At 41.7% G+C, this 27,347-nt stretch overlaps 5 protein-coding genes across 5 annotated transcripts; 2 read left to right on the top strand and 3 right to left on the bottom strand.

Moving 5' to 3' along the window:
* Positions 1-237: 237 nt before the first annotated feature.
* Positions 238-10,542, bottom strand: efs (embryonal Fyn-associated substrate). Its single transcript, XM_008283371.1, has 8 exons — positions 10,463-10,542; positions 9,759-10,004; positions 7,630-8,976; positions 7,194-7,313; positions 4,728-5,663; positions 4,420-4,491; positions 2,692-2,949; positions 238-2,552 (listed from the first exon to the last, which is right to left on the bottom strand). The coding sequence occupies exons 2-8, from the start codon at positions 9,768-9,770 to the stop codon at positions 2,367-2,369; spliced, it is 2,931 nt and encodes a 976-aa protein (XP_008281593.1). The 5' UTR covers positions 9,771-10,004; positions 10,463-10,542; the 3' UTR covers positions 238-2,366.
* Positions 10,543-10,984: 442 nt separating this feature from the next.
* Positions 10,985-15,318, top strand: dhrs4 (dehydrogenase/reductase (SDR family) member 4). The gene is made up of 9 exons (XM_008283372.1): positions 10,985-11,086; positions 11,361-11,476; positions 11,679-11,856; positions 13,032-13,133; positions 13,312-13,382; positions 13,477-13,528; positions 14,053-14,187; positions 14,291-14,346; positions 14,803-15,318. The coding sequence occupies exons 1-9, from the start codon at positions 11,075-11,077 to the stop codon at positions 14,915-14,917; spliced, it is 837 nt and encodes a 278-aa protein (XP_008281594.1). The 5' UTR covers positions 10,985-11,074; the 3' UTR covers positions 14,918-15,318.
* A 204-nt stretch (positions 15,319-15,522) lies between these two features.
* tinf2 (TERF1 (TRF1)-interacting nuclear factor 2) lies at positions 15,523-20,548 on the bottom strand. The gene is made up of 10 exons (XM_008283373.1): positions 20,265-20,548; positions 19,698-19,900; positions 18,982-19,089; positions 18,242-18,337; positions 18,029-18,139; positions 17,720-17,843; positions 16,783-17,617; positions 16,189-16,247; positions 16,024-16,103; positions 15,523-15,861 (listed from the first exon to the last, which is right to left on the bottom strand). Exons 1-10 carry the CDS (start codon positions 20,290-20,292, stop codon positions 15,742-15,744), a joined length of 1,764 nt encoding a protein of 587 aa, XP_008281595.1. The 5' UTR covers positions 20,293-20,548; the 3' UTR covers positions 15,523-15,741.
* A 563-nt stretch (positions 20,549-21,111) lies between these two features.
* Positions 21,112-24,414, top strand: cideb (cell death inducing DFFA like effector b). The gene is given in 6 exon segments (XM_008283375.1): positions 21,112-21,178; positions 21,181-21,229; positions 21,692-21,806; positions 22,665-22,823; positions 22,966-23,156; positions 23,787-24,414. Coding segments are annotated over 6 exon segments (708 nt in total). The 5' UTR covers positions 21,112-21,126; the 3' UTR covers positions 23,929-24,414.
* A 145-nt stretch (positions 24,415-24,559) lies between these two features.
* Positions 24,560-25,747, bottom strand: homezb (homeobox and leucine zipper encoding b). The gene has a single exon (XM_008283393.1). The coding sequence runs from the start codon at positions 25,745-25,747 to the stop codon at positions 24,560-24,562; it is 1,188 nt and encodes a 395-aa protein (XP_008281615.1).
* Between the last annotated feature and the right edge of the window lie 1,600 nt (positions 25,748-27,347).

A 27,347-nucleotide genomic window follows, 5' to 3' on the forward strand; every position in this document is an offset into this window, starting at 1 on the left:
CGGAGACGCTCGGTTGTCGGGCTCACATAACAGTGCCGTGAGAGTTGTCAACATTATCGGCCCAGTTTAGCCTACTGGCCACAATTATTTATCAATGGTATGCAAATTATAAATGTAAAAAAATGCGGTTTTATTTCGGTCTCTGGAGAATTCATCTATTTTTGGCATCGCCATAAGAAATATCCTGCACAAACAACACACACAAAACATTGCAATGATTTATACAAACACACTGGCTTATTTGCAAAAGATGTATTTGTGCATTCTGAACGGGAATACAAGACAGACATCAAATGTAGTGTTCAAAGTAAGGGATGTTAGGTCTCTGTAGGAGAAAAGTTCAAGATTCATTTCTATATGTCAGCAAATATGCATAACAGACTCCAATGAGTTCACATAGTGTAAAAGAAAAAAAACAAACTTCCCTGTACAAAAGAAAATACAGCCATATCTTTTAACTGTAAAATAAAATTGTTCCAAAAAAACACATTTGTTCATTGCAAATCACCTAGTAAAATCCCCCTGGTGAAGGATGTGCATATATAAAGTTTAAGCAAATTAAAGCCATGCAAATGGGAAAGCAAACAACAGAAAAGCTGACAATAATAAATATATAGCTAAATGTTTCTTGCTGATCATGAGCTCTTACATACAACGAGCCTGTTTTGACAGGCAGATATTCATTGAGTAACACTTCAAACCCCCACAAGGTGGCGCTGCAGCAAAGAAAATCTAAAAGCAGGAAGTAACAGTATTCCTAAGAGAACAGTCAACAGAGCCACACAGATATGAAACTGATCAAGAAATGCCCTGGTAGTAGTGATTTAAATCTGAAAAATAAAACATGAAAATCAGGTTCAGTTATATGACTGACATTACAAAAGATAGATCCCAACACTTAAGTGTTATATTCCAACTTTACCCCCAGAAGGAAGCTGATAGTGTCTACACAATGTGTAAATATGATAAACATCACGTTTGTTTAACTGTAAGTCCAGTATTTGTTCCACTGTTGCTTCATATGGACTATTACCCGTGATGGCTAATACAAGTGAAAATGGGCAGAGGTCAGACAGTATTGCATGTGTAATGGTCTGAGATGGAAAATGGTTTTGTGTTTTTATGGAATTTAAAACACAAAATCATCCATTTCAATTAAAAAGAGGACTGTGCTTCATTTCACAGCTTTTACTAGGATAAGATCATTATCACGATAGCAATTTAAATAATTTCCAAATATTGATATATATATGTATATATCTTGATATGGTAAGTGTGAAATAATGATGAAAATATTACGAGTGTACACAGCAAGGTTGCTGACTTCAAAGCACATGTGAGTAAGCACTGTTAACAAGCATCTTATGGGAAATGAAGACAAAGTCAAAGAAAAATAACCATGCAGATCATAACAAGACATGTGGAGACAGGTGAACTCGGTCAACAGGTTTCTCATCCATTGCCAGGCTTATAAATGACTGTGGGAAAGAACAGGATTAGGTCATTTCTCACCCAGCTATCATTATTCATTCTCAATCTCTTCATTGATTCTCCCTCTCTATTAGAAAGGACTTTCATTTTCCTTCATGAGATGCATCAGACTGCATAAATGTAAACTGAGAAATATGTTGAGAGATGTTTCTTGTAAAACTCTGAGTGAATTACAAGCTATACTGCAGGTAATGTTTGCTTTTTAGTGAAAATGGGCACGACACAAACACAACACATATTTGCACAGATCAAGAATGGAAGTTGGCGAAACTTCTGACAATAATCCACACGCTATTCCATTTCTCCCATATAAAGCCCAAAACACTTAACATGCTGCTTCATCAGCTTCAGAATGATAATCACAAAAGGCCTTTTAGGTATCACAGTAAAAAGCAGACCCGAACCAGGATGTAAGGCCTCCTCCTGTGCTATTTTTGGAATGGGGGGGATGGCTAAATAAATAGAGGAAGGAAGGAAAACTGGCTATCAAGTGAGGGGACAAGAAAATATGGCAAGCGTATTAAAGCAAAGCTCCCAAAATAAGCAGTCCAGATGGACGCTCAAACCACAGAGGGGCTTCAAATATTCAATAAGTTAACACTTAAAAAAACAAGTGTGCCTAGCATCAAAGCACTGTAGTCAGTATATAAACAAAGGCAAACCAACACACTTGAGGGACAGAACCAACACAGTCCAAACCCAGCTGAGGAACAGCTGCAGCGAGGCCAAACACGTGATGCAGGATTCAGCATTGCTTGCTTCAATCCCATTCAGACGCAGGGTAACAAAATAGTGTAAGAACAAATAAGGCATTTCAAAGAGAGGAAATATATGTGTAGTGTAGACAAAGTTTTTTCCGCAAGTGATACAAAATATCACGATGATATTTCTGCCAGACGCTGGAGCAGAGTGGAGAAGCCAGCTGCTTGCTGGGAAAGCTCGGCGACACAGTCCACCATCTCCTGGGTGGCAGATACTGACGGGTAGTTTTGTGCGGCGCCCTTTGTTGCCACGACAACTGCCTTTAAGGCCTGGCAGAGTCGCCCCCCCGAGGTGGTGATCTGATGGAGGGCAGAGAAATAAACATACATGTATTACACAGCTTTGACACATTTCACTTTCACCTCATGTTAATTCATAAACACACACACACATATAATGTCATGTAAACAAAGTGTGTGCAGGGGCTTCTCTACACACTTTGGCCCGGAGGTCTGCAGACGTGAGAAGACGGGAGAGCGTATCCCCGATGAACACCAGCTTGTGTGCCGTAACAATGAGGCTCTTTCCTCTGGCGACGAAAATGCGAGGTGGCTGGTTGCCCTGCACGCTGCTGTAGAGCACGTCGATGGCGTCCGCCAGGCAGGAGAGGTGGGCCAGGCTCTGAGAGGAGTAGAAGGACAGCAGCTCCGAGTCCTCCAAGGAGAGGGACCCCGGCAAGGGAGGGGACGGGGTCAACTGTACAGGGAAAGATGAAATTTGAAAGTATTGGTAAATTTGCAGAACGCGATGGTACAGTGTGGAACAGGAGATGTCAGGTGTGAAGAATTAGCTGAGAGGTTTAAGATTTGGCTCCTTTGAAGAGCTGAAAGGACTGAATTAGAGAAAATAAAAAGATAAATGACCTCAGTTACATACAGAAGAGCAACAGATGAAGTTCTGAGTAAGTTACATAAAAGCATACACATATTTTATATTACAATGTTATTACTCTTTACTTAGATTTGTCTTCTGATGTGGTTTTGATTAATCATTTAGTCCATTAAGTGTGAAAATGATTGATAATAATGTCCCAAAGTTCAAGATGCCTTGTTCTTGGTTTCTCCTACCAGCAGTCCAATACACCAAAATACTAAACTGACTATTCTATATAGCAAAGAAAAGCAGCAAATTATCACATCTGAGAAGCTTGAATCAGCGAGTGCTTATTGTTTTTGTTTGATTAATGACTTACAATCAAATCATCAGTTACAAATCAACTCCAGACTGCTGAGCTCCAATGACTAACAATTACAACAGATTGCTACATACACAAATTAGTGAAAACTAAGGCAGGAAAACATTGCGACATTTAAAGTGATGTGTTTTTTTTAAAACACATTTATACATATCCCTTTGAAAAATGCGCCATCGTCCTGATGACGACAGAAAATGTCCAACTATTAGTACATAGCAAGGCATGTGCTGTCAAATTCTTTTAAATAAAGCTGACAGAGTCTTCCACCAAACTTTAAAGTCTGAGAAAAGTCAGACACAAACGCACAAGACGCGTACAAAACATCAACAAGAGCGACTGCTGAAAGAATGACTGCCTTTTCTGTCACTTATTGTCCTGCAGCCTCCATCCGATGTAAGGCATGATTGTTGAGATTTACAATTAACCTCTTGTTACTCATCTGTGGCAACACAAAGAAAGCTAGTAAGGAGCAGGAAAAATGTAGACTGAGTGATAAAAAGACATGACTTCAGTCTGATGCAACAGAACTGACTTTGAGATAACACAAGACAATGCATGACTGCAACTTTGCGTATGTGTGTGGTCGCAGGTTTTCAACTGGAGACCTTGACGTCAGATTCTTAGAAAAACACATGACAGCTTTACCGTTAAAAACACATTCCCTCACACTCCACGCAATAACAGAGGAGTGCAAGGACTCATCCAATCAACAGGGGAGAATCTAACACCAAGCTATATGATGATGGGTAAACACTGTCAGTATAAAGACCTCATCGGGAGGCAAACAGCTGCTGCAAGTTGGATTAATGAGTCACAGTGGTCCCTAGTAAACAGAGCACAGTGTGAATCAATGATTTATCTGTGTGGAGTTGCTGTGTGTGTTTCGGTACGTCAAAATAAAATCTAATAAAGCCTGCACGCTGATAGAAAGGATGATGCATGTGGAGCTGGAAACAGAGGAAAAGACTCACTCTTGGCTCTGCAGTGATAGTTTGTGTCTGTCCATTCTCAGCCAGGGCATCATGAGGCGGCTCAGGTTTGCCCTAGTTTTGAGAGGAGAAAACAATCAGTACCCAAAAAACTACATGGCCACTCACGACATGCAGTTACCAGCAAAGGTACAGGTGTGTTGAAGCAGAAAGACAAACATTAGAATAAAGAAAAGACTGGGGGGCACATCTGAGTGGAAATGATAAAAGGAAGATAATTAAGACAGGTAGTAATTAATTAGTTTTTTGTTCTCATGTAACAATACATTAATTTCATTGTGAAAACTGACCTGCAGCTTGACATATCCAACACTGTCTCCAGTAGGTGCTGGGGCTGGGATTGGAGTCAAGCCGATCCCAGCATACTCATTGCTGGGGTCATCTTCCCCATCGACAGGGCCCACTGTGAGAGTCACAGTGGATGGGGTGGGAGGCAAGGGGAAGGCAGGCTGAGGGGTTGGGGGCAGAGGCCTTTCCTGAATCCAGCTACCCTTACGAGAGCCCATTCCACCTCCAGATGACATCCCATCAGGCACTGGGAGCGCGGGCAGCGGCCTGCGCGACAGGGAATCCTGGGAAGGCAGACGCGGCCGGCCCTGAGCCTGTAAGAGGAGAGCGCTTTCCTCAAGAGAGCGCTGGACCAGCGACAACAGCCCTTCAGATGGAGGAGCATTACCAATGGCAGATAACGCCGGAAGGAGATCTGATAGACGAGCCCAGGCCTGCTGAAGAGGCGGTGGAGGATCACCTAAATGACTGGCCTTCCAAGTGGACAGGATTTCAGCCAGTGAGGTAGCCAGGTCCCGTGATGATAGAGTAGCGGCCGAGCAGGAGGCTGTGCTCAGCACTGAGTGGACAAGGCTGGAAAGCGAGGCTCTCCACTGCATGTCACCGGAACCATTACTGGAAACAGAGAGGCGCCGAGTCGAGGTGGAGGAGGAGGATGAGGAATGAGGAAGGATTTCGATGGTCAGAGCAGGCATGTCATAGATGCCACAGTCGGGCTCAGAGGAGTTTCGATTGTGATCTCCACTGCTGGCTCGTTTCCCAGGTCCAGGGACACAGCCAACCAGAGCAACCTCCTCAATAGAGAGGTTGCTTGTGGAGTCTCCTGGTCCCAGAGGCACACCTGGAAGTGTAGGGACACTGTAGACTTCATCATCGGCTTCATCAGGCTGGACTTCTGATGTGGACATATTCAGACTGATTGTGGGGACATCATAGACCTGCAAGGGTGGAGAAGACACAGATGTTTTCAAAGTGTTGTTTACCTTATGACTGTATGGAGACAGGGCTATATTTTCTAAATTATCCCATAACTTGGTATAGTTCTATAGAGTTTCTATCACTAAACACTGCGGATTTAGAAGACTTCAGACTTTCTTTTTAAACTCTATATTTAAATGTGAACTGAATTATCCTGCTGAAACTGGCAAAGAAAAACACGCCTAAAGTCTGTAAGAGGACACAACAAAGACTCCCTGCCCAACAGCGGCTGAGACACATTTGTGCCCATTACCATCAGAGTGTGAAAGCAGTGAGTCTGCAATCCGCATACAGTAACTGCAGGCTAAGAGGAAAAAAATACAACAGCTGGCACACATATTCAAGTATCATTAAAGGGGAGACCACTGGGGGCAGGGTGGTAGTGGTCTGCCCTTGGCATGGCCCTGACAGATGGGTGTGACTGGAAGAAAATAGAAGCAGCATTTGGACTGGAAAGACTGGCTCCCACAACAGAGAGAGACAGGTGTGGCCTTGCTTCGGAGGGGGGCAGGGAGACGCAGCAATAGTGGAATGTGGGAAGAAATGGTGGCAGGGTATTTGATCATCATCTCTTGTTCACGAATCGCTTCACTTGTATGGACATGCATTCAAAACACAAAGTTTCCCACAGTTCTCCGCCATTTCTTGGCAAATTACAACTCTGGGTGAAATAAATGTAAGATTGGAGTTATGTGCACATCATTACATGCGTGCAGAGCCACTGGAAAACAGCGTTTGTGGAACAGTGATGTCTGCACACCAACTCCAAAGTTAAGCTTAAACAGATGTTTTGATGCTATTTTGGATATTTGTCTGGTCAAAATATGACTTGAGGCGATTACGACAAAACAAAAATATGTTGACTTCAGTGAGGAATCATGCACACTATAGGTAATGCTACTTTAGAAGCTATGTGAAGTCTTACTTTCTTTAACTATAGAAGTCACAGTTTTATTTCTGTGAGGTGGATTAAACAGGACAAGACAGTCTGAAATAAACTAAATTTTACAACAGGCTCAACAACTTAAGTTAAATACTTCTAAGAAAATGTTGATAACTTGTAGAATTAGATTACGATAACATCTTATGATCTTACTAGCATATACCACATAGCATCTTTTCAAACCTTCCTAGCAGTATATAACAACAACTCTTGATGGTTAAATGACGTAAATTAATACAATTTAGACCTGAATAAGGAGCAGAAAATGATGGATTGAGTAGTGACACTGTTAGAAGCAAGGCAGCCCCAACAGCCTACAATCAAATGCAAAAAAATATAGCTAATAGTACTACCTATGACAATATTAACACTTTTTGAAATCCAATCTAAAAATGTATTTTTTTCCCTTTTTAACCTTATTGAGGACATTGATTTCAGTGCCTGTTGAGATTTACCAACACATGCATATACCCTGTAGAAACAGGCTTTAACTCGACAGGTCTCTCCATTGCTCAGCAAGCCAAATAAAGTTTGGTGTTATCTTTACCTCTGCCTCAGAGTCAGCTTGTGGTGGAACACTACGGGGGGTGTCGTAGATGCCATCATCATCCCCAAGAGCACACGGGACTGGATGCTGCCATCTGCCACTGGGAGGGGTATCATACACCTAACAAGGCAACAGAAGATAAAATCTAAATATGAATTCAGATTTGCAAGGATTTTAATGTGACACTATAATGTCCCAAAATGTCTGCTGTAAACTTTGAAAGCTACCCAGAGGCTGATTACTGTCAAAGTCATATAAAGTAGTAAAAAAAGAATTCTTACAGGAAATGCCAGTGATGTCAACTTCTCCTACATGTGCAGCAACGTCTTATTAAACCAACTTATTCAACATTTTTTACAAGCCTTAGTAAACCTTATACTATTTTCCCCAAACATGCCAGTTATTAATTACTAATTCAAAGATCCAAGTTCCATACCTGGTCATCCACAGGATCTGTGTAATCCTGATTTTCTCCCTTTTTGTTCTGCACATTGTTGCTCTTCTCCAGACCATTACTTGTTCTGTCTTCCTTACTCTGAGGCGTTCCCCTCTGTTTGTCCCCTTCAGGGTGCAGGTTTGCAGAATTCACCTGAGCAGTGGTTTTGGGGCCACAGTTAGAGTCAACTGATAATGGTGCTGTTTGTTGTACATCTTTCCTGGTGACTCCCCTCACTGGAGGTGCTGGTGGAGGAGGCTTACGAGCAAAATTCGGTGACCCAGGACCCCTGACCTGTCCTCCTCTCATCAGCAAAGGGGACCCCCGGTGACTGGCCAAGCCAGGCTTGCCCCTGGAAACAACAGAGTTGGGTGAAACGCCCTTGAGCAAGGGTCGCGGAGATGCTTGGGCAGGGGATAACTGAGCTGGGTGGTGATGAGCCAGAACTGTAGCTGGTGTCCTATGAAGGTTTGCTCCCACAGGGGTGGGTGTTTGGTACATCCCAGGTGTGTCCTGGCTCACTTTGGACTGAGGGGTACCAGGAGTTCCACTGATTATAGAGGGCCCATTAGAACAGAAAGCATTAGCCACAGCTCCTCCTGTTGGGGATTGGTAAACATCGTCACCTGCGAGTGGTGTACCCTTGGGCACCAAGTAACAGTCATCCGAGTGTCCTGTTGCTAGTGTTTCTCTCGGGACAAGATATGTAGTGTCCTCTGGTTCGTCAGACGCCCTTGGCACTCCACTAGGGGCAAGGTACACAGACTCTGAAGCCATGACAACTCCCGGCTGCCTGGCATGCTGAGCTGCTGAAGGCATGGGACTTGCTGGACTCTGATAAAGTGTTCCTGTCATTTCTGTGCCTCGACCCCTGAGAGAGGGTGAGCGTGGACGCCCCGCCACCCCAATATCCCAGTCAGGTCTGGGCCGGGTGCCAGAGCTAGAGTGTGAGCGCGGGCGCCCACCCTCGACTCTGCGTAGCTCCCCAGGCCTCGAGGCAGCTCCCCCTACTCGTGCCTCACCCGCAACTGGTGGAGAGCGATATACTCCATCTATGTCGTCTGTACTATTGCTGACAGCAGTCCGGGCCAGCGGGGGACCAGGCGACAGGTAGACAGAGTCTTCGTTTAGACCACGACGGGGGTCTGAGCCTGGGGGTGGGGCAGTCTGGAGGAGTCGAAGGCGGTTGGCTGGGGCAATGCCCTGTCTGCCATGCAGGGAGCAGAGCCACCAGCCCGGCCCGCCACTCTTCTCCTGTTCAAGAACCATCAGGATGTCCCCCTTCCGGAAAGCCAGCTCCTCTTGGCTTTCTGCTGTGTTGTCAAACAGCGCTTTTGCCAATACCGTCTGGGAGAGAGGAAGAAACAAAAGTAGAAATCAACAACACGGTCACACCCATTCAGTAATTTACATAGTGAATCACCAAATGGTCAAATGAAAGTAGGTTTTAATCAACAGCCTAAATTCACACCCGCTTGTGTGTCACATCTGCAAACCACAAACAAGCAAGTACATTGACAAGGCAGTGCCAAGTCATGAGTATAAAAAGGCCGATTGTTTAGAGCTGTTGAATGAAGAGTGAATAGGAGTGAATAGGGAAGATCTCGTAAAATATCAGCGTGACAGACAGAAGGACAGGAGTAGGATTAGTGAACAAAAAAGATTGAAAATGCAAAAGCAAGCATCCTGAGTAAGTCAAAATTCACAGCTGTGTCAGTAATCACGAAGAAGAGAGAAAGAGGGGCACAGTCAGGGAGGATCAATGATCAAATGGACACAAGGGCTTAATGGTAATGAGCAGGATAAGAGGGAGGGGGAGGGGATGAGAGGCACATCTGTCCCTTGCTGTTTAGAGTTTAATTGCCAACCCAAAGCCAAAGAGTCAGGCCCCCTTTCATTTTCTAAACCAACCCCCTGGGGACAACTAGGCTCCACCGAGCCATGTGGGACCCGCTAAGGACAGTAATGGAGGCAATGAGGATCCTGATAACACATCGTAAAATAACACACAAAAGTAAAAACGTGCCCAGCAGATTTTTTAAAAGTTACTTTTCATTACAGTCGCCCCTCATTGTGATACCACCACAAGAGCAGATTCATACATACAAAGAGGTAAATACTGTACTCACTGAGACAGACATTGTTGTTCGATTATCAGCTATGTCTCTGAGAAACTATGACTCAAGGCTCCTGATCAATCGGGTCATCCATCGAGATCGACTGTGGTTCTCACAGGCGTGTTGGTCGGCAGAGAGACTCGGTGCCGAGGCACAGCTGGCTCTGTTCTGGACACATCTCAAGGGCTGGGTGTCTCGTCTTCATTGGGATCCTTTAATCCAGGCAGAGACGCTTCACTTCACGTGTTCCTTGAGTCACTGAAAACGCAACGAGGGCGTTACTGCACCGTTAGTGAACCTCAACTCATACGTTAGCAGACACATGAGAAATGGAAGGTAGACTGGCAACACCTGTCTGGGCTTTCCACGCCCAGGAACGTTACGTTAAAAGCAGCCCGTTCTGGAGCGCTAGTGTTAGCTTAGCATTGTATATAAATAAGTAGTGTGCACTCGCTAGCAAAGATACTAATAATACCTGTGTATGTAACTGTTACCTCGGTTAGACGGTAATTCACTTAAACATGAGCTAGTAAAAATAAGGCGAGCTGTGTTATCGCGGCCTAGCTACTACTGATGTTAGCTAACGTTGTGTTAGGTTATCTACATCGTCCTTCGCCGCTACCGTTAGCGTTCACTTCAAAACAACAATAGCACCGCCGCATAAAACCACTGAAGTCGAGTTGTTCATTAACCAGGGTTCCTTATAAAATAATTACCTTCCGTTTTTCTTATCGCCTGTTAAACTTCCCAGCGGCGTACAGTCTATAAAATCACTTCTTTTCAGGCGTGAAAATCTGTGGCCATCGGCGTTCAATCATCTTCGATGACAACAAAATTCTCTCCGCCTCCTCAGAGCTTTGGTTATTTCGCTGATCTAAAAGCGCAGCATGACTGGGAGAGTCAGGGTTTAGACGGATCCAGTTACTGTGAGATCGAGTGGTTAGCCGCAGCCCGGAATACACGGCTCGTGTGATTGGCTCATTCTGGCGGGTTGCGTTCAGGGACCTCAGTTAACAAATCTGTAAATGCTGAATAAAATATATGGGCACTGCACTACTACTACTACGATTTTCGGTCTTCATAGCAAAATGTGCTGATTCTGTTATTGAAAAACATGGTCATTAGAGTGGAAACGGCTGTAGCATTGAGTTACAAAGCAGCCAAATGAAAACGATAGTTTGATAAAGACTTTTATTTTGACAGCGGGACGTTTACCAGGAAACCACTGACTGTAGTTCCACATAAGTCATCGGTAGTCAAAGTCCAGGCAACAGACTTGAAGAGTCTTATCAAATTCTGCCTTAGTACAACTTCATGTTCAGTTTTGCATGAGCTGCAGGGTGAGACAATGCTCTTAAACACATTTATACACTCTACACAATGTATGATTCTGCATGTATGCATAAACTCGAGATCAGTTGTCAGAGTAAACCTTTGTAAATACTGCTGAATTATTTTCTCATTGCTGTCACTACACCATGTATCTGTAAGTGTGTGATGAGTTCAAGTCTTCGTTCAATTTGTATAACTCAGGATTCAGTATGTTTACTTGTGCAGTCCAGATGACCTTTACCCTACTTAACCAGTGTTTTCATAAAAATATTCTGTTCACAGGTGATGTTGAGGTCTGTATTTAGGTGCCTTAGGACCAATCCTGTTGCTTGCCACAGAAATATGTCTCAAAGCAGTCTAGCTGGGAAGGTAGCCATCGTCACTGCCTCCACAGATGGGTAAGAATCACCTTACTGACCCCGGATTGTTTGTGTCACTCTTAAATGCAGAATGGACTATACATGGCATGCAGTGCAATATTTGCTCATTTGTATACAATATGTTTGAGAATGATAGGGAAACCGCCAAACTCTTGTCGTAAAGTCACCTATCAGTCCAGTAGAGAAATCCTCTGTCATGGTGTTTTCTCAATCTCTCCAGGATTGGCCTGGCTGCAGCTCAGGCGCTGGGCAAGAGAGGGGCCCATGTGGTTGTGAGCAGCCGGCGGCAGGCCAACGTGGACAAGGCTGTAGCGCTGCTGCAGAGCCAGAGCATCCAGGTGACCGGAGCCACCTGTAATGTTGGCAAGGGAGAGGACAGAGAGAAACTAGTTAAAATGGTAAGTCCTCAGGAGTTTGGAATTATTTGATTTTCTGCATGAGGAGGTTCGAAAATGTGGTCTAACCTTCACAAAAGTTGTGTTTTTATTATACCACACATAGACATTCAGAGTTCTAGGTAGCCTCTTGGAGTTAATACCTGTCTGTTTTAGTGGAAATGATCTCAAACAAGCCTTTCATGCAGCTACAGATCAGAGCTGCTCAATGCTCCGGCGGTGGCTAAGGACCATTCTTTCCTACAAAGCAGCTCCGCCATGTTGTTGGGATATTTGATGCGAACAGCTCTGTTGAGGTCATACCAAAGGATCTCAATTAGATTAAGGTTTGGGCTCTGACTGGGCTGCTCTTGAATTCATTCTGTACTAGTTTTACGTCAGTGTACTTCAGACATTATCCTGTATCCTCAATCACTTTTGGCATCCATTTGGCCCTCGATGATGGCGAGCTGTCCAGGCTGCCTCCACCGCACTTCACCTTTGGGATGATGTTTTCTTGTTGGTATGCAGTGACCTTTTTATGCCCGTGAGTTCTTCCCAAACAATTCCACATTGGTTTCGTCAGCCCACAAACATTTTTTCCAGTAGCTTTGTGGGGTGTTAAGGTGCACTTTGGCAAACTTCAGGCACACTGTGATGTTTTTTTTGGACAAGAGTTGCTTCCTTTGTGGAATCCTGCTATGGAAAGCATGCCTGTTCAATGATTTACGTATGGTAGACTCATGAACTCAGACATTAACCAGTGCCAATGATTCCTTTAAGCTTATAGCTTTTACTCTGGGCTTGTTTTTTTTTTACTTTATTTTGACTTCTGTACTTTTGTATTCATCTTGGCTGGGTGCTGACTTCTAGGGAGGTTAGTCACAATATTTAATCGTCTCCATGAAGACTGATTAGTGTTTAATCTCTGAGATTTTGTAGTAATAGTCTCTAATGCAAACCAAACAAACTGCAATTCTTCTGAGATCTCGTTTTTGCACAACACGGTTCACGTCAGCAGATGCTTTTTGTAAATAACAAGATGCATCAAGTGATTTGGATCAGATGACTAAAGCATCTTTATCTGTCGGGGGGTCAGTGCTTCAGTGTTCATTTACCTTTATTTGTCACTTCTGTTCTATTTCATTGTGTGGTCTGTTGCAACATAACTCAGTAATGTTAGTCTGTGTTTGGACTAGACTGTGGATCAGTGTGGCGGCATCGATATCCTGGTGTCCAACGCAGCAGTCAACCCTTTCTTCGGAAACATCATGGACTCCACGGAGGCAGTGTGGGACAAGGTGCACACAGGAAACACGCTCCCAGGACTCATTTATAAACCCCATTTTCACTTTATTATTTGCTTCTGACACACAATTCTTCTTCTGTCTTTCATTTATATTAAATCAATCGTTCACTGTATCATTCTACTATTTGAAAGCATGTATTTAACATAGTTGTTTCTACATTTTTGTCTAGATCCTGGATGTAAATGTAAAATCAGCCTTCCTCATGACCAAGTTGGTGGTGCCTCATATGGAGAAAAGGGGGTGAGTGATTAAAAACTAAAAAATGACAGGTTTTCTAACAAATGGGCTCAATTTGAAATCAACTGTTTTGACGTGTCTGTATTGTTTTTTTTAGGGGGGGAAATGTAATATTTGTGTCATCTGTGGCTGGATACCAACCAATGCAGGTCAGTGAGAGTAAAACATTTATTGTAAAAGGTTTATGTTGGAACATATTCGGGAGAGCAATTACTCAAGAAGTTATTGAGAGCATTGATGTATGTAGCTCTAATAGCTGCTTGTTTTGAGAGCCCTCTAGTTTAGTTTTGCTTCGTTTCTCACCATTAAGAACCAACTCCTTACATTAAATAATGCATTGTGTAAAACAGCATGTATTATTGAAAACATTTCTTCATACACACTTGCTTTCTCTATAATTTAGTGTGTTTCAGTGGTGTTTTAATCTAGGATGATCCAAATACATTAAAGCTGTTTTTCACCCCTGGAATGATTTTAGACAAAAAAGTACAAGGACTGGTTTGAGAATATGTTTGGAGAAAAACACCATCATCCGCAGCAACCCATTTATTAATTGTAGAGGAAAAGACAGTCAGTAAGACATAAAACTGTGGACCTGAAGAAAAAAAAACAAGCCTGACACTTAACTTGGTGTGCTGTGTTTGTGTCGTTCTCGTGGACGCTGTGTCTGCAGGCGTTGGGTCCGTACAGTGTAAGTAAAACAGCCCTGCTGGGTCTAACCCGGGCTCTGGCTCCTGAACTGGGTCAGAGTAACATAAGAGTGAACTGCGTGGCCCCCGGAGTCATCAAGACCCGCTTCAGCTCTGCGGTGAGGACGCAAACACACTCAGACACTGTATTTTTCAAAAGTCTATCAAACTACTTTTGGTTAATATGTAAGTGTCTATAATTTTCTGCTTTTTTCTCCCCAGCTATGGCAAAATGAAGACATCGTGGATGACTTCAAAAGGCAGCTCAGCATTAAAAGGTGAAGTTTCTACTCACACCAGTGTGCAAATTACACCGTGGCTTCTTGTGGTCAGACACAACGGACAACGAATGAAAATATCAGGACTTCAGTATTGAAATGTTGGTCTGTTTGCAGAAGGAAATGAATTTAAGTTAGCAGAGTGCTCTTGGTTTAGCAGATGGCATCTTTTTTTTGTTTATAATAACTTGCCGCCGTGTTTCAGTGGTGATGGCAAGAACAGCAAGCAAGTGATGAATCTCCCTGCCGTCTGAATTATAGATCAATAATAGCCTTGTTTTACACATGATTGAAGTGATGGAGATAATGAAACACAACTGTATGGCAAATGTAGCAGACTGCCAGGGCAAGCTCTCCTTCGCACACACAGGAGCTTGTCACTAATGCTCTGTATTGTGCATTCATATGTGAATAATTTATGAATACAGTGTTTTACAGTTTGCATTTATCTTTCAGAATTGGAGAACCAGAGGAAATCGGAGGAGTGATCGCGTTCTTGTGCTCCGAGGAGGCTTCCTACATCACCGGGGAGACCATCACAGTGACGGGAGGGATCGGCTGTCGACTCTGAACCTCCAGTGACAGCAAAACTAATTTGCACTTAAATGTGTGGAGTTGTGTAGATAACATCTGATTCTGTTTTGACACTTTTTCTCTGACATGGTGGCACAGCACAGCCAGAATAAAGATAATATGAGAGCTATTATACGCCAATATAAGCCAGAATCCAGAGGCAAGTTTCCCTGAGCTTTCTGGCTGATATGTTCTGTGAATGTTTGTCGAGTTTTCTAATCAGAATATGAACCTTTTTTTTTTTTTTTTTTACAAATATTTTTTTTTTTTTTTTTTTACAAATAGCTTATTCTAAAAATCATCAGGGATGTGTACTCTGATTGCTGTGACACCTGCATTGCTACAGTCTGTATGATAAACTGGCATTCAGTTTCTAAATAAATGAGATTTCCATTTTTACCCTGTATTATAATTGTTGTTTAAGTACATAAATACAGCTAATTTTGACAAATCTAGCTCTGGAAATCAAAAGTAATATCAGCCAGATTTCATTATTTAAATGTCAGGCACAGTTTAAGAACATCCTTCTGCCATTTATCTGTGTAGCAAACTGGCAGTTCATGCAGGTTAAATAAAATAAAAACAATTTTCTCTGATACAAAATATGACTGCAATATCAAAAACTTTATTCATCGAGAATATTACATATTGTTTAAAATAGATTTATAGCACTGATAATCTATACATGGTTAAGCCTCTATTTACAAATGAAAACTGCATCATCACAATCTAACAAATTGCATGTCTGTTCCTGTAATTGTGACGTTACTTCAGGGCTTTCTGCCGTTAATTTTTAAACATCACACATGAATGTCTATTCCATCACCTCCGTTTGCTGCCAGTGGAGAGTAAGTTGCGTGGGCTCATTCCAGGTTTCCAGTACTCCCTCAGAGTGGGAACGTAGGTGCCGTGTTTGGTCTTGACGTAGCGCTTCATGAACAGCTGGGGGAGACAAAGTCAAGGGTTTTAAATGCATTTCAGGTGAAACCGAGACATCCACAGACTGAAGACTTCTCACCAACTCTTTTAAAGTTGCTCAGTTATATAAAATGCACATCATACAAGCACATGTAAAGTAAGTCCCTCTCTTTTGAGCATACGTACTCGGCCTTTGAAGTTCTTCGTCGCCTCATCCTCAGAATCAGCCACGTAGTCGTCACTGCTTCCCTGAAGGCCCAACATCTCTAAACATAAAAGCAAACACAGTTAAGCTAAAACTTGTCTTTTTTTTAAATCCCTGTCTTTCCTTTATGTGATGTTGAAAATCACCTGTGTTACTCTGCTGCTGTAAGGGAGAGACGCTCACACTCGGTGACACAGGATGATTCCTGTCAGGTAGAAACAATAGTTTACATAGATGATTAACGTTGACAGAAAAAAGAGAGGGACATCTTTATCTACGATCTGCTTTGAATGGGGCATTTATAATTTAAGTCTAAATACTGACATGCTGCTAAATGATAAATAGGTTCCACTTTATCGGCTCTGTGTCTCTAGCTGGACAACATGCTACACATTCATATTTTAATCACTGTTTCACAGAGGAGACAGAAAAAACAAATGAAACCAGAAACATTGATGTTTTTTTTTTTAATTCATTTGTCAAGTTAAAATCATAGTCTACAATGCTAATTAATTTCTGGCTTTAAAATGTTTAATTTTGACTTGTTATGAAGTTTGAAACACTAGTTGACCATAAAATCCATTTTCCTTTCAAGGTTCATGTAAATACAGCGGTTAAAAAAAGTTAGTCACCACAATCCAAAGAGCACATGGCCATTTTTGAAGCTAACAGCCAGATTCTTGGAATATAAACTCGACCTACTGACTAACTGTATGTCGCTTTATTCATACGATTCTTACTCTTTATCATCCAAAGCAGGAAACTTTGAGGCAAGCGTCTGACGGATGTTTGCTAGTTTCTGTGTTGGCGCTTTAACTGGTGACTTCTGATTGTGGTGTTCCTTATGTGAGGATTTTCCTGTTCTGCTGGATCCGCTGGGGCTACCAGAGGCCACTGACAGCTTTTCAATAACAACTTTGGGTTGTTTCCTCAGACAAGAGACAACAATGGAGCTGAGCGTTGGATCTTCAGGTAGATGAAGTGTTTTGACACCAACCTGGGTCACATAAGTTGCCGTGGTTTCTTTGTTACCCTCGTGTCTTGCAGCATTTGCTCCATGTTCCTCGTTCTTATTTGTTCCAGGATCATCTTTACCCTGCCTGTCCCTGCGAATCCTCTTTTTCCCAGATCTTGCAATGCTTAAAACTTCTTCTTCCTCCTCCTCAGATTCACTTTCTCTATTGTCAGGTTGCTTGCGTTTCTTTCCGCTGCTTCCATTTAAGCTCTTCTCCTCCAGCTGCTCCTGGCCCTCTTTCACTCCATGATCTTTGGATTGTTGTTTCTCTTTAATTGAAGTGAATCTTAAGCTCTCTTGATTGGCTGCATCTTTTGAGGTGGCTGGCTCATCACTTTGTAGCTTTTTTTTAGCAGCAGAGATCAAGACTGGTACATCTTCATTTGATATGAGTCCGATAACAGGTGTGATAAATGATGTTTTGTCTCTTGTCTGGATGTCATCTGACTGACGCACAGGAGATTGTCTGGCTCCTGAGTGTTGATCAGAGGGTACTCTTCCAGATGGTGGCAGAGAAAGTAAAGTCAGGATGGAGTCTCCCATGTTTGGAGGTAAGGATGCTGTAAAAAGTAAACCACAACAGTGATAACTGGAATTATTAGGAATTTGCACATACAGTTTTGCTTTTACAGTCATCACTACCAACAAACAAACTTTTCAACCTGCTGACTCCAGATGACCCAGACAGGTTTGATGCTGAAGCAACATTTTCAGGAGCTGGGGTTGGGTTGCTGCACGTGCACACTCCTCCAGGACAGGGGGGGCTTTACTGAGCCATGACACCGTCTGAAAACAAATCAGAAAGACAACAAACATTTTTTTAGTTTGTCAAAGCAAACAAAAATGTACTATCCAAATTGTTCACTAGTAGTCGTACATGACACAAGTACAGAAACTGTCTTAAAGCAGTGGTGAAAGAAGCAATAAAATGGGTGCAACATATTGAAAAATTCTTAAAAGCACTCATTTACCTGAGCTAAGTTTGGAACTGGAAGCAGCTGGTCCAGGCGAATCAGAAACTCCCACAGCAGCTTCTCCAGTTCCTGGTCAAACTTTGGGCCATAATCCACAAGAAACTCTTCCTGTTAGATAAGAGAATAAAAATATTAGCAGACCTGCAGACATCAACTGAACAGAGATGAACATCTTTAAGTGTTGCTGTTAAGTAGAAGTGAGGCACTCACCTTAAAGAACCGCTCTCTCTTTGCTGGGTCTGTTAGCAATGTGTGAATGAAAGAGTGGAAACATTCCACTGTTTTCAGAATTTTGACGTCCTTCCTCTGGGAGACAATACAGGAGAAATTACACTTTGTTCATCCTTTTTTGCCCCATAAGACAATCTTGCTACGGACACAAATGTATAAACACTATATATATTTTACTAGTGACAAAGCTGGGAGATATATATCGACATAGTATCCACATTGTGACATGAGGATGTGACATGGTCACAGTAATAGTGATTATTACAATGTCATAGTACATGTTAGATTTAACTGGATGGCTGTCTTATTAAACAGACTTTATACTGAATACATTACTAATAGCTTTTCAGCAAAGACTTGATAACTCCCACTGCTAGTTTAAATACTCTGATGTGACACACTAAGAGCCATCTCTTAAATTTCTGAGTATCACTTGCATCATTGTCTAAAGTCAAACAATACTGCGATGTTTAACTCTCCATTTGCTTCCATTGCTTTATTCTTGGAGGCTGAAATTTAGCATGGAGTGCCAAGGATAATAGAGAATATGCAGTTTTTGCTCGAATAACTAAAAGACTGGGAAATAATCAATCAAATTGTAAAGTCAAGTAGAGGACTTCTTGTTTGGATTAAAAGTCTCCAAACTGTTCAAAGTCAAAAGTGATGTTTCAGAAGTAATGTTAGGTATTGAGTGATTCTGGACTTTGGCCCCAATTTACCACATTAGCAGCTGAAGTGGATGAGGCAGCAGCAGGAACACGGATCCTTTCCAGATGTGCCTCGATCACCTTAACATCAGGCTGCTTAGAACACAACTCCAAGATTAACTGAAACGAAGACGAAAGCTGATTAAACACATGAACATCCGTCAACACCACAAATTACACTGAAACACAGAAACAGAGGAGAAGGATAAAAGGGAGAAGCATCACAGGAGTCACACATCAAAATCTATTTTTTCTTTTCCTTTAACCTCCTGAACCTCAAAACCTGTTGACAGGTTTGAAAGGCATGCCTTCTTTGGTTAAAGCCACTGTTACACTGTTTATCATAGCAACAAACTGTAAAATCAGAGAGACAAAATGGTCTAAATTTTTACCCTCGCATCAACCTTGAATGGGTTATCTGACGTTTAGTTCTTTAAGGGAATGGAACAGCCAAATCTAAGTTTGAAAATGTGATATTTCATCCATTTCGCTTCATTCTACATGTCCCACTCTAAAATTATTTACACCAAATCCTGTAATCAACAAAACAAAAACTAAAAAACAGTGAAAGATAAGGCTTTAAAAAAAGGGCACATGAGCGACCACACTAGGGCTGAACCCGAACATACGAATACCCAAATATTCAGTCGTTGTGGTGGTACCTGGATATTAATTTTGAGATCTGAATATTTGCCCATCGGGATTCAGAGGGGTTAATATATACTCACCCTTGCTCTCAGCCCCAGTGCCAGCTTGCCCTGATGTCTCACGGTGAGCAGCCCAGGGACAGTCTCACAGGCAGATGTCACGAATTCCTCCACAACCCCGTACTGCATCACATCCCTCTGCTTCAGCACTTTCCAGAGAGCTGCAGACACCAGACGCACAGGCGGAGCCAGGAGCTGAAGTGCAGCAAAAGGAAGGCTGGCATCTGCACAAGAAACAGCATTAGATAATAACAAGGGGCTACTCAGTACATTCATCGTGCAGGGGTTGGAAGATTATGCTTCTCTTGTCTCTATAGTTTGGCTCTTCAGTGTTGCACTGCTGGCCTCAAGCCAAACTATTGATGCCAATGCAGCAGGCAGCCATCAGCTGTCAAACACACTGATTGATCTAGTCTGCAGGAGGACATATGTATTTGTGTGCTGGGATGAGGATGTAGCATGAATCCACTGACAGTCTCACCTGCACCAACCTTAAACACAACATTTACCAACTTTCACATTGTTCACTACAATAGACAGTTAATCTTTACATCCTGTTTAAATGCAATCCCAGCTTTTAGCACTTACCGTTTTCCGTTGGCTGTCTTGTTGCCATTCCACTGAAACAAAGTCAGCTTTGCAGACGTTAAGAAATTAGCTTAGCAACATAGACAGACAGATCCTGGAGTTAGCTTCAAAACAAACGCAGAGCTGACAGTGTATTCACGGTTATTTAGGAAATGCTGCTGATACGATGTTTACTAGCTCCGGAAACGGCTGTAGTCATCTGTCGTTAAACATAAGCGACACTATTGTTGTTTCGAATCGCGACAGACAAAGCTAGCACACTTCTATCAAAAGTTCTGCTTCTCGTCCTCCCGCCTTCACTGACATGACAGTAATCGCTCAAATGTTATCTTTAAATGTGCCGAATGGGCGGTGCAACGGAAAAATGAAGACAAAACACTAGCTCAAACAGGAAACTCCGCTCAGTGGCGCGCTCGTATGTTTTTAAACAAGCGCACCCAATCTGATTTCCAGGATATGACGTAGGAAGTCGTTCGTCAATCGGAGCGCCAATGTGTTATGTTTATTTTTCTTTTTTATTAAAAAACAAAAACAGAACCATGAAAACAAACGAAAATATTAGAAAGCGTCAGGTAAATAAATAAGAATAATTGACCTTTTCTTAAGCCATCATTTTATCGAGTAGCTTGTCTGACTGTAACCAGTGAAATGCCCCTTTAAAAACAAGAGTACAAAACAAACGTAAGGATTAACATCAACACAGTTTATGATGCTATATATTCATTTAAAATCTCAAACATCAATCATAGGAACAGCTATAAAAGTAAATATTCTGAAAAGAAAGATGTGTCACACACAAAGCGCCCTTTGTCCTGTTCTGTTCTTTTCTATCTGAATTATCACCAGGTTCAAAGTCCAGCTGATGGGTCAAAAACAAGCAGTGCTGACATTATTACAATTTGTCACACCACAACAGGGGAGAACAAGACACTGACGAGCATGGATACCACATCTTCATTTATCAAGTAAGTGAAGAATTAGTTTAGACTTGTTGATCCAGTTTTAGCTGGTTTTATGATCTCAAAGCACACAGTGCTGCTGTAAGACCTGTGAGATAAAGTATGGTAGAATTAAGCAATTAGGTCAATGATTTAACTTGTGTTCATTATGTATCAGGAGATTTTCAAGTACTGGCCAACTATAATGGTAGAGCTGAGCCAGTAACAGCCTCAGTGAGGAATGAAAAGTGCATTTGTGTTATTTTCAAGTCTAAATGAATAAGAACGGAAAGTTTAAGAAAGAAAGAAAGAAAGAAAGAAGGGAAAGTCCAACTTACTGGGACACGTTATGATGCAATCATTTGTCATATCTGAGCTTTTCCAGCGATGACAAATAAAAATGTTGGTATCTCAGGGTATCAAAGTATGATAATGACCAAGATGAGCTTATTGCATTTAATTTATATATATTTACTTCTCTGTCTTCAGGTCTGTGACCAAGCGAGTGTGGTCCCCACCTCAGCGGCCTTTCAGAGTGTGTTGTCACAACAGAGAAACCAAGAAGGGAGTCACAGCCGGGACCCTGGAGGAGCTGAAGGAGAGGGTGAGAGCGACTATAAATGAGAAATAATGGAATGAAATGAAAGAAAAAATAAACTGATTTGAGTAAAATATGAGATAAAATTTTAGAATAATGTCATAAAAAGTTCAGAAAAAAAGAATGATAAATGGAAATACTAGGAAGTGGAGAATTTGAAATACAAAAATAAATAGCATGTAAAAGATTAAAAAAATAAATAAATCACTAAAGATGAACATTAGCAATTCCCTTTAGAAAAAAAAGCATCAGACTTAATCACAGTAATCATTGTGTTAACAAGTGCTTCTTATCTTAAATCTGAAAATCTAAAACATGATGTCATCCATGAAGCAGCCATAATGATGATCACATGGCGTTAGAGCTGGACTGACTGCCGGGTATCTAAAAGTGGGATTTAATTTCCAGACAGCTTTATATTTCAATCATATGAAGAACTGCTACCAATTTAGAGGGTATTTAAAAATGAATGTGTGTGAGTGTTTGTAAATTTCATAATATTAGCTTCATATTTCTCAGATATTCTATTTAAATTAATTTCTTATTCAAAGGATTGAAATGTTTTTTCCTTGCTTGCCTTAGACATTATGATCAAATACACTTTGTCAGGAGAAGGTATAGATCTCTAAAACTAGTGCAACAACGTGCACAATAGATGTTTTTGTGGAGCTTCACTGAGCACAAATGTCCTAAACCAAACACCATCCAAAAAGCTCATCCACACCTAAAGGACAAATCATTTTACAATTTTCATTTCTGAACTTTCTGCTTCTTGTCTGACTCCAAACTGATTATCTTCATATTATTAATAATTACTGACAGCTGGTGCATATCACTGTGTTTTTAATTGTTCCCTGCTGGCAGGTATGCCAGGCTTTGCTGCTGTCCCTGTCTGCGGTGTCTCTGTCTCTGGTTTGTGAGGAGGATGGCACAGAAGTAGACTCCGATGAGTTTCTCATGACTTTACCTGATAACATCATGCTCATGGGCCTGCAACCCGGACAGACATGGAGGCCACAGGCGGTATGTTTGACCACAGGAGCTAAACATTATTCAGTATACAGCCACCCAGGCCTTTGTTGGTATTCACTGGTTTATGACTCCTACAGAAGGCTTTTTTTGTGTGTAATGACTCCTAGTGACGATTGTCTCTGATCCCCTCCAGGGTGCAGTTGTGCCCAAATATAATGACGAGACCAAGCCTCGGACTGGGAGGGACATCGCTCGCGTCACCTTTGACCTCTACAGGATTAGCCCCAAGGATCTGTTTGGCTCCCTGAGCGTGAAGGCAACGTTTCAAGGCCTGTACTCTGTGAGTGCTGACTTTCAGTGTCTGGGGCCCAAGAAGATCCTCAGGTAAGCCCAGCAAAAGTGTGAGAAAGTCATTTTGTAAGACATAGTTTACATGTTGCTGTACAAATGGGAATAGAAGTCTGAAATTATATACCTAAATAAAAGTGCTAATATAAAACTGAATTGTAAAAAGACTGAAAAGAAGCATCATCAGTAAAAATACTCATGCTGCTCCACTTTTTTTTGTTTGTTTTTCGAAATATTGACTGTTTGCACTTCTTTGGGCCTGAAGCTGTGGTAAATAAAACCATCTGAGGAGTTCAGATTTGAAACGTGTCTTTGGTGAAACTTTAGGAAAAGCCACTGGTTTAGTCTTAAACAGTGCATTGCATGATATATGTTTATTTTGTGTTATTAATATGTAATCTTAAACTGAAAAGTAAAAGCCATATGTCAGCAATAACACTTATCAGTTATCTGTCAGTCTAACCGTAGTTTTTTTTTTTTACTTAGAAGATAACATAAATAATACTTGTGATGGAACATTTCTTGGATAAAAAGGCAATCAATTATTTTAATACAAAAGCGTCTGGCAGTGATCAAATGCTAAACAAGTAAATATTACTTGGGCAGGCTGTTATGCAGCAAACAAAACTCATACTGATAGGACTTTTATCTTGGTTGTGTTTGCAGAGAAGCGCTGCGTGTAGCCTCCACCCTCCTTCAGGCTGCTGGACACCTGCTTATCACCTCCGCCTCCATGATTCGCCGCATCATCGAAGGCGCTGAGCTTTGGCAGCCACAGAGGGCAGAGTACACAGCCACCTGGAAGTAACAAAGCCCTGTTTACACGTAACCTAAAGTCGCAATCATTATTAACGTAATGGTGACTGGTGTATGTAAAACTATTTTGACCATATTTCAGGTTATTAGAATACAAAAGCTTTAATAGCTTCAACTTACTAACAGAATAAGCTGAGTAACGACAATAAGAGCATGAGTGTCATAAATATTAATGTAGTTTTTCTATTTTTGTGCAATATATTCTACAAAATACCCTAGAACGGTCCTATATTTTTGTTAATTTGACGTTGGCGGATGAAATTTTGTTTCTGTGCTCAGAGATGACTGATAACCAAATTGTGTTGGTATGAACTGAAAGAACACTGTCTCTGTTTAAAAAAATGTGATTCTTTAAAACATAGAAAAAAGAGTACTAATTCATTTTGAAATTTATGATGTAAATGATCATTTGACAAGCCAAGTTTATACACTAAAAAAAGTGTTTTATTTAAAGGACAATAAAAACATCTGCACAGCACAAACAGACTCATTGATGTGGAACTGTACCTACACTGTAAATGAGTATCTTTGAGAAACTCGGTACACAAGTGTTAGCAAACTGATTACAGTGATGGTAGAACAGGGAAACCCATCTGAAAAAAACAAGCAAATCCTCTCAGACATCATCTTTGCTCACGTGCCAGCGCATTCACATATTGCTGGTATTTGATGTTGGCCATCGCCTGCTTGTACGTCTTCTGATTCATCCACCAAGGCCTTCCTCTCTTCATGTAGTAGCGCATGTCACCAAACCACTGAACCAAGATGCGACGGGAGATGCCGATCACTTCTGCCAGTCTGTCGTACTGCTCAGGCTCTGGATACTGGCAGTGGGAAAAAAACGCTTTCATCATGTCTACCTGAGACTGAGACTTTGCGGAGGTCTTACGAATATTTCGAGTGGAGGGTGGGCTGTCTTTCAGCAAAGCAGTCTGGTTGGCACCTGGTGGAGAAGCTTTTGAAGTTTGGTTTGGAGGCTGGGGTATGAGCAGAGGTTCCAGTGGCCTTTCAGGCTCCACAAAGCTCTTGCGTGTAGGCCACTCTTGGATGGACGTGAATCTCTTGTCTACTTTCACCTTCTTCTTGTTTTCAACGTAACGTGATGCCTCTGGCTCAGTGCATTTTTGCCCCTCACTCTTACTTTCGTCACTCATTGCTTCTATTTTTCCAGCTCTCTCCATCATACCCTCACTTTCTTCACTTTCTTGCTTGATTCTCTTCTTTCCCAGCTTGTCTGTCACTGCCATCCTTTTACGCTTTTTCAGAATCACTCCTCCCTCCTTTGCACTCTGGTCCTCCCTTACCTCTTTTGCCTTCCTCTCTCCAGAGACCTTTACCTTCCTCTTCTGTAGCTTCATCTTTCTTCTGTCCTCCTTTTCGTTTCCCTTTGTTAGGTTTATTTGCTCATTCTTTCCTGGAGAATTTGTCTTGAACTTCCTCCAGACATCCACGACATCTCTACGGTCCCAGCTGATGCCACACTGGAGCCTCCGTTTCATGAACCACACCTTCACTTGATCTGGATGCAGGGAGCAGCTCTGTGCTAGCTCAGTCATCTGTCTGCGTGTCAGATATGGGAACCTGTCAAAGGCCTTGTTCAGCTCTGCAGCACCGTCCACCTGTTGGTCGATCTGATCTGAGTGCACCCAGATGATCTTCTTACTCTCAGACAGCAGGGGGAGACACACTGCACCGATTTGGTTCATGCTGAAAGCCTGGGAAGCAGTGTTGCTAGCTGATGAAGTCTCTGCAGCAGTGTCAAGTGTGCTTTGTCCAAGGTTGTGGGCCCCTCGGTTAGCAATCTGCTCCATCTAACTCAGCTGTGGTAGTGAGAAGACAAAAACAAAAAGGATTGGAATGTGTATTAATTATCTGAAACACTGTCATGACATTCTTTAGTATTTTGTAAATGAAGCCAGCCTGCAAGTTAATGCTATGCCTGCTTACACTGGGAGAAGGTATATGATATATTTGTCACCTAGTACAGATTTTGGTGATGGTGAACTACGTAGGACTTTAGTGAGGAAGACTTTTCCTAAACTGATCTAGTGAAATACTTCCTAATTAATTCTCTGGATGGGCGTAACGCAGGGGTGTCGAACTCTGGTCCTCGAGGGCCGCAATCCTGCAAGTTTTAGATGTGTCCCTCTTCCAACACACCTGATTCAAATGATCAGCTCGTCATCAAGCTCTGCAGAAGCCTGATAACGAGCCTGATCATTTGAATCAGGTGTGTTGGAAGAGGGAAACATCTAAAACATGCAGGATTGCGGCCCTCGAGGACCAGGATTCGACACCCCTGGCGTAACGGATACATCTACATCTAATTTAGTTGGTTTAAACTACTTCTACAAGCCTGACGACCTCATTACTTCTTAAGATTTCTGGTCCATGGCCCCACTCCAAGGTAATTTCCAATAGAGTGCATACTTGGTCGTTTCATGCCATGTGTTGGAACATTTAAAAAAATGCATGCTGCGTTTTGATATTTGTTCAGTATAATTTAATCAACTACAATAGATGCTCTCACATAGTAAATATATTTTTTTCCTTCAAAGGATACACAAACCCAAAACAGTAATCTAGAAGTCAGTGCAAGTATTTAAATATGCTACTTTACATGATATGCTGTACATGTAAAGAAGAATACCAGCATACAAACCACCTTCTGTTACTTTAATTTGAACTGCAGAATTGAACAAATAACACAAAATGAATTGCAATAGTGTTAAACAAGCTTTATCCGCGGCAAAATTAAGAGTGACGCACTTGCTAAATTTAGCTATTAAACTTCGACGTTAGCTTATATTAATACTTGGCACTTATTGAGCTGAACATATCTAAATTAATCTCCGACAGCATACACATCAATGATCGACTAAACCGCTTACATCTTTGTCAATTTATCAGAAAGTTAGCATTTGTGGTAAGTTTAGCTAGCTTGCTACGCACAATGCTAAGTTCGTGTTAGCTTGCTACGTAGCGAGGTGCTAATGTTGTAAACTTGGAAAATGTAAGCCTTTTCTTTCTAATGGCAGAAAGACGTGGAAATTATCTCTAAGCTTAATTAATGAATGGGGTACCTACCTGTGCAAAAGTGTCCGTAAATGTGGTATTTTGTTCTGCTGCTCGTCTGGACAGATTTAAAGTCATTTGTCACTGGTCACTGTCAAATGATTCAGGAGCCCGAATGTTATGAGTGAACAAAACATGTAAATGAGATACAAAACAATGCCGTGAATTATTTTATTATTAGGCCACTGGTGTCAGCTGAGCATTTAAACTTGGCTACTGCATGCATTTTTAGTTTTATTCAGGTTTTTGGAATTACTTTTTAAATGAATAGTAGTAAGCAGTAGTAGCAGGTATTTTTTTTAAAAATATATATATATAATTTGAAAAATGAAAGGA

The sequence above is a fragment of the Stegastes partitus genome, unplaced genomic scaffold (genome assembly GCF_000690725.1).
Source record: "Stegastes partitus isolate 25-593 unplaced genomic scaffold, Stegastes_partitus-1.0.2 Scaffold308, whole genome shotgun sequence".
Classification (NCBI taxonomy): domain Eukaryota; kingdom Metazoa; phylum Chordata; class Actinopteri; family Pomacentridae; genus Stegastes; species Stegastes partitus.

Excerpts from the sequence above, each read along its gene's own strand:
- dhrs4 (XM_008283372.1), top strand. Across the intron at positions 14,188-14,290 it reads AGACCCGCTTCAGCTCTGCG|CTATGGCAAAATGAAGACAT; the intron begins GTGAGGACGCAA and ends TTTTCTCCCCAG. Across the intron at positions 14,347-14,802 it reads AGGCAGCTCAGCATTAAAAG|AATTGGAGAACCAGAGGAAA; the intron begins GTGAAGTTTCTA and ends TTTATCTTTCAG.
- tinf2 (XM_008283373.1), bottom strand. The coding sequence starts at position 20,292 with ATGGCAACAAGACAGCCAACGGAAAACG. Across the intron at positions 19,901-20,264 it reads AAGACAGCCAACGGAAAACG|ATGCCAGCCTTCCTTTTGCT; the intron begins GTAAGTGCTAAA and ends TTTCTTGTGCAG. Across the intron at positions 18,338-18,981 it reads CCACTTCAGCTGCTAATGTG|AGGAAGGACGTCAAAATTCT; the intron begins GTAAATTGGGGC and ends ATTGTCTCCCAG.
- homezb (XM_008283393.1), bottom strand. The coding sequence starts at position 25,747 with ATGGAGCAGATTGCTAACCGAGGGGCCCACAACCTTGGACAAAGCACA.
- efs (XM_008283371.1), bottom strand. Across the intron at positions 4,492-4,727 it reads TTGGATATGTCAAGCTGCAG|GGCAAACCTGAGCCGCCTCA; the intron begins GTCAGTTTTCAC and ends TCTCAAAACTAG. Across the intron at positions 2,950-4,419 it reads CTATCACTGCAGAGCCAAGA|TTGACCCCGTCCCCTCCCTT; the intron begins GTGAGTCTTTTC and ends TTCCCTGTACAG.